This window comes from Schistocerca cancellata, chromosome 7 (assembly GCF_023864275.1).
Source record: "Schistocerca cancellata isolate TAMUIC-IGC-003103 chromosome 7, iqSchCanc2.1, whole genome shotgun sequence".
NCBI lineage: Eukaryota > Metazoa > Arthropoda > Insecta > Orthoptera > Acrididae > Schistocerca > Schistocerca cancellata.
The window spans coordinates 293,126,618-293,139,619 of NC_064632.1; the positions used below are offsets into that span (position 1 = coordinate 293,126,618).

Consider the following 13,002-nt stretch of genomic DNA (forward strand, 5'->3'; position numbering starts at 1 on the left):
CCATGGCAGAATGTAGATGGGATCTGGCTGCAAACCCAAAAATTACTGAAAGAAGAAATATGCCAGGAAAATTTCAGAAGTCACAGCTAGATCCTATTTGACCCACAACACTTAAAAATGTTTATTAAAAATATTTTCTACTTCTGATTTTTTGTTAGCAAACTTTTCATTGAGTTTTATTTAATTGGATAGATAAAAAATCTACTCACCAAGCATCCGCAGAACATACACATAAAAGATTGTTGTAATTGGCAAGCTTTTGGAGCCAATGGTCCCTTCTTCAGGCAGAAGGGTTGAAGGGGAAGGAAGAAGGGTGAAGGAAAAGGACTTGAGAGGTCTAGGAAAAGGGGTAGATTTTGAGAAGGTCACCCAGAACCACAGGCTAGGTGAGACTTAAAGGAAAGACTGATTGTTGGGGACTGCATCGGATGAGATTTGAATACCTGAGAGCTTAAAGATTGAAGACAGGGTAAAATGCAAGACAGAGATTACTACTTAAACTAAAACATCATTTTAGTAATAATCTCTGTCTTGCATGTCTCCCACCTTTAAGCTCTCAGACATAGTCTTCCTGTGGTCTTGGTTGCTCTGTTTCTCTTTTAATAATATTTCAAATTGTTTTAATCTTTTATCGGAGGTGTTAATCTCAAACATAATGTACATACTTCTGGACTTTCTAACAACTTTTCTTCATACAGTGCATTAGTTTTTATAATGTTTATTCTGTTTAAAGATTTTTTATGGCTCTAGTAATCCACAGCTTCTCAGATGGATCCTTGTAATGTTTCACTGTTTTCTTAGGGTAACAGTTCTCAAATATACTCCCAAAGGTATCATGAAATAGGTTAATTTTTAAATTAGCATCATGTTTCATGTACGCCTCATCCCAGTCGAACTGTTGCAAGCTTTCCCTAAAATTTACAGTTCTTAAATAGGTAATTGATCAAACTATTTTGGAGGATTGTTTTGCATTACTGTATGGAGCTCTGTAATATACTGTAACTAGCTGTGCATCATGACCAGAAAGGCCATTCTTAACAGGAAAAGTTTTTACTTGATTAAATTTATTTTGGTCTATAAAAACATTATTATGGCATACTGGTTTCCTGTAGTACCTGAGTAGAAAAATTAATGACATCAAAGTGAAAGAAACAAGTATTACTTCAAGGTCAAGCTTACTATCAGACTCTTTCAGAAAATCAATGCTGAAATCCCCACAAACATTTGCTACCCTCTGTCTGATATATAACTTGACAAATAATCCAAGTTTTTCAAAAATAGCTGAAAGTTTCCAAATGGGGACCTATACACAGCTACAATTATAAAAGTACCATTACTTAGTTTAAGCTCACATGCACATGCTTCTATATGTTGAACTACACAAAATTTTTTTTGATTTCTTCATTTTTCACACTATGATAAATTTTAACCTATATGGCAGCTCCTCTTTCTCTCCATAGTGTGCTGAAAGCTTATACTCACCTACATTTACCTTTTCCATATCTGCGACTACACAATGTTCAGACAGGTATAGTACTCCTATTCCATCCTGTTTCTAAATCTTCTAAACAGACAAGAAGCTCATCTACTGCGTTTTTTAATCCCCTGATATTCTGATGCAATATACGAACATTATTTTTCATTGTGCTTTTATGAGAATCTTGTAATACTTTAACATCTTAGTCCCTGCCTGTCTGACCTCTCGTTAAGCTTAATTTCAGTCAATGCTGAATCATTTGTCTAAAAAAGAAGCACTTCCATGAGTTTCAATGGCCCCCTCCCTTTAAAGATTTTGCTATCATTCCAGCCCATTTACTGTACCCTTCCCTACACCTTAGAATCACACAGTGAAAGACGAGAAAGAATAATGCTGTATGAATATGTAGTGTGTAAGTTAACTAGTAACTTGCATAGCATAAATTAACAAATAAAATAGTACTTTTTATTTTTTTGCCTACAGGATCTGCATGTAATGGCATTATAATGCATGATAAAACACAGGGTTTCATTGTCAGTGATTACTTCCTTTGTAAAATGCATTTACATCACTTCCCATTGCAACACATACTTTAATTCATAATGTTATAAAAATAAAATGTGAGATATAATTTGCTTGAAGATCCAGGTCATAAATGTAAAGGGTGAAAGTAAGATATTTTGCTGATCAATAACACTGTGATGTTCTCTAGTGAAGCTTTACATGAACGAAATGATATCACATAAAACTAAGAGTACCTTGATAACAGTTTGTATGAACTTATTAAGAAGTTAAAAGTTGTGCATAGAATAGTGAACCACAGAATGTTTACTTTAACATTATGTTTAAACTTTGCCTTTTTAGTAAAAAAATTAACTTTTTCTCTAATGTATATGTTTTACTTTTCCCCCTTATAATCTTTACTTTTTTCTTTTTTATAGTGACATACAAGGATTACATTTGTCAACATCAAAGTAAATTCACCTTATTGAAAGAAAGAAAGAAGCAAATGTTCCAACATATACTGACAAAGCCTTTAGAGAAAGGCTGCCACAAAACGCACTGCACTGTGTGTCTCATCCAAACTCTTCACACAGCTTATCATTAAGACTGACACTGTGCTACACTGTGACTTCTTTTGGAACATTATCAAGATCAAAATAAGTATGGGTGATAGCATCATTTTTGACATTAACAACTCTGAATCCAGGTAAATCAGTACCCAGTTGTCCTCCCATTGCAGAAGTTACAATTATTTCCATATCCTTGTAGAATCCTCCAGCATTGCGATGTAAATGACCACAGAACACCTTCTTAACACCTATAAAATTAAGATTCCAGTTATTAGATGTTAAAAGCTCACAGTGAAGAATGTACAATTATAAGAAAGATACAGCACCATTTTAAACATTAGCATTCTATGTTAGAATCACCAATTTTGTCATATGCAAGGATAATACCAAAGTAAGAACTATTTTTTTTTATAAATTAAAGAAATTGTTTTCCATGGTATTTAATTTATGTCATTTTAAAAGCTGGACCTTTATCTATCTTTCCATATAATCGCCATTTTGGTTGGCACATTTTTGTAGACACTATGATTGTTTTTGTATTGCCATGTCATACCAGCTCACTATCATATCCTTGAGAAAGCACTAAACCTAAGCTTTCACCTCATCATATAGAGTTGAATCGCATTCTGGCCCACTGTTCTTTCAACAGATGGTAGTCAATGGGTGCCAGGTCCACACTTGGGTGCATGTTTATGTTCTTCTAAAACTTTTGCTGGAGAGTGACAGTTTGATGGATGATATGCGGGCGAGTGCTGCCATGGAGAATGATTACACCCATGCTCAACATTTCCTTCTCTGTTTCTGAAGTAGGCACACCTCAGGCACATATGATCGTTATCTCAGGCCAGCTAAAGTGGCCAGATATAGCGGTCATGTGTGTGAGGTGTGCCTACTTGTGTGTGTGTGTGTGTGTGTGTGTGTGTGTGTGTGTGTGTGTCTGTTCTGTGTGTTTTCCTTTCTTTTCTAAAGAAGGCTTTGGCCGAAAACTAAGTGTGTAACAGTCTTTTGGTTATGCCTGTCTACAGCTCAGAGTGTCATCTTCACAATGAATAGCTATCTATTCTTTTTATAATTGTTGATATTTATTTATTATTTCTAGTTTATGCAGACAGTCTAGTGATCTTTTCAAACAACAGAAAAGAGGCAATTAACTGCCTTAAAAGACTACATGAAATAGCAGCTAAAAATACGACTGAAAATGCCTTATGAAAAAATTCAATCATGGAAGGTTTTCCTCGGTACCTACATGGACAAACCATGTTTACATAGTTTGGCAAAATATCTCAAGTGTCCAAATTTAAATACCTAGGAGCAATCGTCCAAATGAAAAAGAGATTCTAATCATTGGAGGTAGATCTGTAATTAAAGACACAGAAAAGCAGAAAGAAAAATACTAAGCCAATTTTTGGTCCAATCTGTGTTGAGGGAATCTGTATGAGATACAAGACTAATGAGTTAAATCAAAATTTAGAGTAAATCTTGGATGCTTTTAGGAAAAGGAGATTGAATTTTGATGCCACTTTCTCAGAACGAATTACAATAGACTCACCAAAAATTCTGTACCTAGCCCTCTCAGTGAAAGTTAAAAAGAATTAGATACCATACTTCAATCTGAAAAAGATCTTCAGGAAATAGGCATTACAAACAAAATTCTACAGCATAGAGCTGCATTCAAAATTTTATTTGATGAGCATCGGATTGTAGCTAAACCAAGTGTTACAGCTAAGAAACATGGACAGAAGAATGTAAGAAAAACCACGGTGAGAAGATGAAGAGGTTTTGGAAGAAAAAGAAAGCAAGCACGTCAGAAAAAAAGTACAATTGCACTCCATAACTGGGACATGTATATAGTGAGTAGCAATTTATCCTTTTCATAATATTTCGGAAACAATCACAAGATATAAAACAGTTTTGGGGCCTCACAATTTATCAGTTTATAATTTAGAAACTAATTTTTTGTGTTTAACAATAAATCGTACATTTTAATACATTTCTCATTCGTTAATATATAAGAAAAAGTGTTACAACATTTTTATTATTAGATTGCCTGTGAATTACCCAAAACTACTTTCCATAAAGATAACGAACTCACCTATGAAATAAAATGAACTTCAAAGTAAAATTCTTTTTAGTTGGTCTTTTCATTGTTAATGGGAAGGGATGAGAGATATCAGGTAGGGTATCGACTAGCTTCAGCTCAGCATTAAATGCATCTTTCTCATGTAATACTATTCTTTGGCTACTTACATGGTATCTTAATTTTTGTCTCGTATTAAGATGGAGTAGGTAACAGTTTAAATTTTAGTTTATTGCTATCACAAGTAATATTACTTTTATGAATATACAACTGTAATGGTAATACACTAAAAGCATGCTAGCTTCTAACATAAGCAATGCTCTTGAAGAGATGTCTCTCAACAATGAAAGTAGAAATAAGTCTGTTATTGTGCTGGGTGACCCTTCACAGGAAAACTAAAGGACCAATTCCCATGGAATTTGGTCCACAAGAAACAAAATAACGGAATGAAATTTAGGATTAAAGACCCAGGCAGGTGCCACATTTGATGACCAATTAAATGATTCTTTGTTTCATTTAGTTTCTAATAATTTCGTAACGCACCTTAATATAGGTGGTCTATCAGTAGGAATGACGAACATATTATATGAACCAGAAGTATTGCTGGAGAACACAAGTTCTGTTAAAGCTATATGCTTAAACAAACAGTGGCTTAAAAGTGAAATTATAAACTTGATAAACTCACTTTCAGGTTATAATTTAGCACCAAGTTTTTGTAGAAAAAACAGTTTTGGAGGATCATGCATTCTAGTAGAAGAATCAGTGAAGTTTTGAAGTCAGGCAGACTTTTAATTGCTTGAACGAGGTGCTATTATTTGAAAGCTGCTGAATTGAACTTTTAGAATATGGCATGTTAATTATTAGCATATGTCATATTCCTGACTATTCAGCTACTTGTGCATTTCTCGACAAATCTGAAACCTTGCTGTGTAGATTGCAAGTAGAAAAGTTATGTAAAAAGGTCATAATTTGTACTGACTTCAACATAAATGTAAGAGTTGATCACAGGTTTGTTGTTTCTCTGAAGGACATGTTATCTACAAATGGCTTAACATTAAACTTTAGTGAGTAGACTAGAATAACAGCATCTTCTGCAACATGTGTAGATAACATAGTGAGCAGTATCAACTATGGTGCTACAGAAAAGTTCATCTTAGAATTAGGTATATCGGACCATTCAGCCCTTTTTATCTTATTGCCAAATTTAGATAAAAAGTGTAACAGTGAAATGAGTCAGGAACTTCAGCCAACAAAATGTGAATACATTTGTCTCAAGACTAAATGAAACCTGGTCATTCAGCAACCGGTACTCAGTAAACACAAACTACAATGCTTTTGTATCAAAATTCATGGGAGTTTTCAATGAATGTTTCCCCTTCATAACAGCACATGACATAAACTGTAAAAGAACTCATGCATAACTGAAGACATCAGGATCTCTAGTATTAGAAAGAGGAAACTGCACATGGAAGCAAAGAGTAACCACAATGCAGGGTTCATCAGCTATGTAAACAAATACAAAAGAATATTTGGTAGAGTAGTTAAAAAAGGCAAAACAAATGGCAAAAAATAAATATATATCAGATGCCACAAATAAATCAAAAGCTGTATGGTAGATTGTCAACAGTGAAATAGGTGCTGGAAAAACAAAAAAGTTTTAATCATAAATTAGAAATAGTTGTGAAATGATTACAAACTCCAGACATACATGCAAAGAATTCAACAGGTATTTTATAAATTCTCACAAGATTAATGATCTCCCTACTCCACACATAAGTGCTAATATGATGCGGCACGGGTGAGGAGAATTCAAATTTACCCACGTAGCCTGCTATCAAGTGGCTAAAATTATAAAATCCCCAAAAAATCCTGAATCTGTGAGCTGGGATGAAGTTCCAATTAAAATAATAAAGGCAAGATGTGATAATATCACACCACAACCCTGTCACATAATAAATCAGTCATTGGATGAGGGCTGCTTTTCGGACAGGCTGAAGTATGCGGAAGTTCGACCTATCCACAAAAAGAGCAGACAAGAGCAGATAGGAAATTTTCACCCAGTATCAATACTACCAATTATTTTTAAAATAGTTGAGTGAGTAGTGTGTAACCAACTAGAAAAATATAATAAAAAACATAACATTTTTCTTCACAATCAGTGTGTATTTAGGAAGGGCCGAAGCACTGTGCAAGCTGATAATGAACTAATCACTGTTGTTGTTGTGCTTGTTGTTGCTGTGGTCTTCAGTCCTGAGACTGGTTTGATGCAGCTCTCCGAGCCACTCTATCCTGTGCAAGCTTACCATCTCCAAGTACCTACCGCAACCTACATCCTTCAGAATCTGCTAAGTGTATTATCTCTTGGTCTCCCTCTATATTTTACCATCCACGCTTCCCTTCAGTGCTAAATTGGTGATCCCTTAATGCCTCATAACATGTCCTACTAACTGATCCCTTCTTCTAGTCAAGTTGTGCCACAAATTCCTCTTCTCCCCAATTCTATTCAGTACCTCCTCATTAGTTACATGCTATACCAATCTCATCTTCAGTATTCTTCTATAGCACCAAATTTCGAAAGCTTCTATTCTCTTCTTGTCCAAACTATTTACCGTCCATGTTTCACTTCCATACATGGCTACACTCCATACAAATACTTTCAGAAAAGACTTCCTGACACTTACATCTATACTTGATGTTAACAAATTTCTCTTCTTCAGAAATTCTTTCCTTGCCGTTGCCAATCTACATTTTATATCCTCTCTACTTCAACCATCATAAGTTATTTTGCACCCCAAATAGCAAAACTCATCTACTACTTTAAGTGTCTTAGAACTTTAAGTGTCTCATTTCCTAATATAATACGCACAGAATCAACTAATTTAATTCGACTACATTCCATTATCCTCGTTTTGCTTTTGTTGATGTTCATCTTATATCCTCCTTTCAAGACTCTGTCCATTCCATTCAACTGCTCTTCCAGGTCATTTTCTGCCTCTGACTGACTGTCAATGTCATTAGCAAACCTCAAAGTTTTATTTCTTCTCCATGGATTTTAATTCCAACTCCGAATTTTTCTTTTGTTTCCTTTACTGCTTGTTCAATATACAGATTGAATAACATCAGGGATAGGCTACAACCCTGTTTCACTCCCTTCCCAATTACTGCTTCCCTTTCATGCCCCTCGACTCTTTATAACTGCCATCTGGTTTCTGTATAAATTGTAAATAACCTTTCACTCACTGCATATGACCCCTGCCACATTCAGAATTTGGAAGAGAGTCAGCCATATACACTCCTGGAAATTGAAATAAGAACACCGTGAATTCATTGTCCCAGGAAGGGGAAACTTTATTGACACATTCCTGGAGTCAGATACATCACATGATCACACTGACAGAACCACAGGCACATAGACACAGGCAACAGAGCATGCACAATGTCGGCACTAGTACAGTGTATATCCACCTTTTGCAGCAATGCAGGCTGCTATTCTCCCATGGACACGATCGTAGAGATGCTGGATGTAGTCCTGTGGAACGGCTTGCCATGCCATTTCCACCTGGCGCCTCAGTTGGACCAGCGTTCGTGCTGGACGTGCAGACCGCGTGAAACGACGCTTCATCCAGTCCCAAACATGCTCAATGGGGGACAGATCCGGAGATCTTGCTGGCCAGGGTAGTTGACTTACACCTTCTAGAGCACGTTGGGTGGCACGGGATACATGCGGACGTGCATTGTCCTGTTGGAACAGCAAGTTCCCTTGCCGGTCTAGGAATGGTAGAACGATGGGTTCGATGATGGTTTGGATGTACCGTGCACTATTCAGTGTCCCCTCGACGATCACCAGTGGTGTACGGCCAGTGTAGGAGATCGCTCCCCACACCATGATGCCGGGTGTTGGCCCTGTGTGCCTCGGTCGTATGCAGTCCTGATTGTGGCGCTCACCTGCACGGCGCCAAACACGCATACGACCATCATTGGCACCAAGGCAGAAGCGACTCTCATCGCTGAAGACGACACGTCTCCATTCGTCCCTCCATTCACGCCTGTCGCGACACCACTGGAGGCGGGCTGCACGATGCTGGTGTGTGAGCGGAAGACGGCCTAACGGTGTGCGGGACCGTAGCCCAGCTTCATGGAGACGGTTGCGAATGGTCCTCGCCGATACCCCAGGAGCAACAGTGTCCCTAATTTGCTGGGAAGTGGCGGTGCGGTCCCCTACGGCACTGCGTAGGATCCTACGGTCTTGGCGTGCATCCGTGCGTCGCTGCAGTCCGGTCCCAGGTCGACGGGCACGTGCACCTTCCGCCGACCACTGGCGACAACATCGATGTACTGTGGAGACCTCACGCCCCACGTGTTGAGCAATTCGGCGATACGTCCACCCGGCCTCCCGCATGCCCACTATACGCCCTCGCTCAAAGTCCGTCAACTGCACATACGGTTCACGTCCACGCTGTCGTGGCATGCTACCAGTGTTAAAGACTGCGATGGAGCTCCGTATGCCACGGCAAACTGGCTGACACTGACGGCGGCGGTGCACAAATGCTGCGCAGCTAGCGCCATTCGACGGCCAACACCGCGGTTCCTGGTGTGTCCACTGTGCCGTGCGTGTAATCATTGCTTGTACAGCCCTCTCGCAGTGTCCGGAGCAAGTATGGTGGGTCTGACACACCAGTGTCAATGTGTTCTTTTTTCCATTTCCAGGAGTGTATGTGTATGTGCGGTTGGATACGGGTGCGTGTGCGAGTGTATACCTGTCCTTTTTTCCCCCTAAGGTACGTCTTTCCGCTCCCGGGATTTGAATGACTCCTTACCCTCTCCCTTAAAACCCACATCCTTTCGTCTTTCCCTCTCCTTCCCTCTTTCCTGATGAAGCAACCGTTGGTTGCGAAAGCTTGAATTTTGTGTGTATGTTTGTGTGTATATCGATCTGCCAGCACTTTCATTTGGTAAGTCACATCATCTTTGTTTTTAGATATATTTTTCCCATGTGGAATGTTTCCCTCTATAAAGCAATGATCCCATAACACTCCCCTGTGACACGCCAGAGGTTACTTTAACATCTGTAGACATCTCTCCATTGAGAACAACATGCTGTGTTCTGTTTGCTAAAAACTCTTCAATCCAGCCACACAGCTGGTCTGATATTCCGTAGGCTCTTACTTTGTTTATCAGGCGACAGTGCGGAACTGTATCTAACGCCTTTCGGAAGTCAAGGAAAATGGCATCTACCTGGGAGCCTGTATCTAATATTTTCTTGGTCTCATGAACAAATAAAGCGAGTTGGGTCTCACACGATTGCTGTTTCCGGAATCCATGTTGATTCCTACAGAGTAGATTCTGGGTTTCCAGAAATGACATGATACGCGAGCAAAAAACATGTTCTAAAATTCTACAACAGATCGATGTCAGAGATATAGGCCTGTAGTTTTGCACATCTGCTTGACGACCCTTCTTGAAAACTGGGACTTCCTGTGCTCTTTTCCAATCACTTGGAACCTTCCATTCCTCTAGAGACTTGTGGTACATGGCTGTTAGAAGGGCAGCAAGTTCTTTCGCGTACTCTGTGTAGAATCGAATTGGTATCCCGTCAGGTCCAGTGGACTTTCCTCTGTTGAGTGATTTCAGTTGCTTTTCTATTCATTGGACACTTATTTTGATGTCAGCCATTTTTTCGTTTGTGCGAGGATTTAGAGAAGGAACTGCAGTGGAGTCTTCCTCTGTGTAACAGCTATGGAAAAAGGTGTTTAGTATTTCAGCTTTACGCGTGTAATCCTCTGTTTCAATGCCATTATCCTCCCAGAGTGTCTGGACATGCTGTTTCGATCCACTTACTGATTTAACGTAAGACCAGAACTTCCTAGGATTTCCTGTCAAGTTGGTACATAGAATTTTACTTTCGAATTCACTGAACACTTCATGCATAGCCCTCGTTACGCTAACTTTGACATTGTTTTGCTTCTGTTTGTCTGAGAGGTTTCGGCTGCATTCAAACTTGCAGTGAAGCTCTCTTTGCTTTTGCAGTAGTTTCCTAACTTTGTTGTTGAACCACAGTGGGTTTTTCCTGTCCCTCACAGTTTTACTCGGTACGTACCTGTCTAAAACGCATTTTATGATTGCCTTGAACTTTTTCCATAAACACTCAACATTGTCAGTGTCAGAACAGAAATTTTCGTTTTGATCTGTTAGGTAGTCTGAAATCTGCCTCCTATTACTCTTGCTAAACAGATAAACCTTCCTCCCTTTTTTTATATTCCTGTTTACTTCCATATTCAGGGATACAGGGATGCTGCAACGCCCTTAAGATCACTGATTCCCTGTTCTGCACTTACAGAGTTGAAAAGTTCGGGTCTGTTTGTTATCAGTAGGTCCAAGATGTTATCTCCACGAGTTGGTTCCCTGTTTAATAGCCCAAGGTAATTTTCGGATAGTGCACTCAGTATAATGTCACTCGATGCTCTGTCCCTACCACCAGTCCTAAACATCTGAATGTCCCAGTCTGTATCTGGTAAATTGAAATCTCCACCTAAGACTATAACATGCTGAGAAAATTTATGTGAAATGTATTCCAAATTTTCTCTCAGTTGTTCTGCCACTAAGGCTGCTGAGTCAGGAGGTCGGTAAAAGGAGCCAATTATTAACCTAGCTTGGATGTTGAGTATAACCTCCACCCATAACTCACAGGAAGTATCCACTACTATTTCACTACAGGATAAACTACTACTAACAGCGACAAACACGCCCCCACTGTTTGCATGCAATCTATCCTTTCTAAACACCATCTGTGCCTTTGTAAAAATTTTGGCAGAATTTACCTCTGGCTTCAGCCAGCTCTCCGTATCTATAACGATTTCAGCTTCGGTGCTTTCTATCAACGCTTGAAGGACCGGTACTTTATCAACGCAGCTTCGACAGTTTACAATTACAATACCGATTGCTGCTTGGTCCCCACATGTCCTGACTTTGCCCCACACCCTTTGAGGCTGTTGCCCTTTCTACATCTACATCTACATCTACATCCATACTCCGCAAGCCACCTGACGGTGTGTGGCGGAGGGTACCTTCAGTACCTCTATCGGTTCTCCCTTCTATTCCAGTCTCGTATTGTTCGTGGAAAGAAGGATTGTCGGTATGCCTCTGTGTGGGCTCTAATCTCTCTGATTTTATCCTCATGGTCTCTTCGCGAGATATACGTAGGAGGGAGCAATATACTGCTTGACTCTTCGGTGAAGGTATGTTCTCGAAACTTTGACAAAAGCCCGTACCGAGCTACTGAGCGTCTCTCCTGCAGAGTCTTCCACTGGAGTTTATCTATAATCTCCGTAACGCTTTCGCGATTACTAAATGATCCTGTAACGAAGCGCGCTGCTCTCCGTTGGATCTTCTCTCTGTCTTGTATCAACCCTATCTGGTACGGATCCCACACTGCTGAGCAGTATTCAAGCAGTGGGCGAACAAGCGTACTGTAACCTACTTCCTTTGTTTTCGGATTGCATTTCCTTAGGATTCTTCCAATGAATCTCAGTCTGGCATCTGCTTTACCGACAATCAACATTATATGATCATTCCATTTTAAATAACTCCTAATGCGTACTCCCAGATAATTTATGGTATTAACTGCTTCCAGTTGCTGACCTGCTATTTTGTAGCTAAATGATAAAGGATCTATCTTTCTGTGTATTCGCAGCACATTACATTTGTCTACATTGAGATTCAGTTGCCATTCCCTGCACCATGCGTCAATTCGCTGCAGATCCTCCTGCATTTCAGTACAATTTTCCATTGTTACAACCTCTCGATACACCACAGCATCATCTGCAAAAAGCCTCAGTGAACTTCCGATGTCATCCACATGGTCATTTATGTATATTGTGAATAGCAACGGTCCTATGACACTCCCCTGCGGCACACCTGAAATTACTCTTACTTCGGAAGACTTCTCTCCATTGAGAATAACATGCTGCGTCCTGTTATCTAGGAACTCCTCAATCCAATCACACAATTGGTCTGATAGTCCATAGGCTTCTGTACTTGCCCAAGGCCATCTAACCTAAAAAACCACCCAGTCCACGCCACACAACCCCTGCTACTCATGTAGCCGCCTGCTGTGTGTAGTGGACTCCTGACCTATCCAGCGGAACCTGAAACCCCAGCACCCTATGGCGCAATTCAAGGAATCTGCAGCCCACACAGTCGCAGAACCGTCTCAGCCTCTGATTCAGACCCTCCACTCGGCTCTGTACCAAAGGTCCGCAGTCAGTCCTGTCGACGATCCTCCAGATGGTGAGCTCTGGTTTCATCCTGCTAGTTACAGTAGCAGTGTTCACCAAATCAGATAGCTACTGGAAGCCAGAGAGTATTTCCTCCGATCC

The 13,002-nt window shown here is 39.8% G+C and overlaps 1 protein-coding gene across 1 annotated transcript in view; it reads right to left on the reverse strand.

Annotated features, from left to right (window-relative positions):
- Positions 1 to 1,920: 1,920 nt before the first annotated feature.
- Positions 1,921 to 13,002, reverse strand: part of LOC126092232 (serine/threonine-protein phosphatase CPPED1-like) — a 128,474-nt gene continuing 117,392 nt past the window's right edge. Inside the window, exon 6 of the mRNA XM_049907735.1 lies at positions 1,921 to 2,798. Within this exon, the coding sequence (XP_049763692.1) occupies positions 2,599 to 2,798 (200 nt within the window). The 3' untranslated portion in view covers positions 1,921 to 2,598. The remainder of the gene's footprint in view (positions 2,799 to 13,002) is intronic.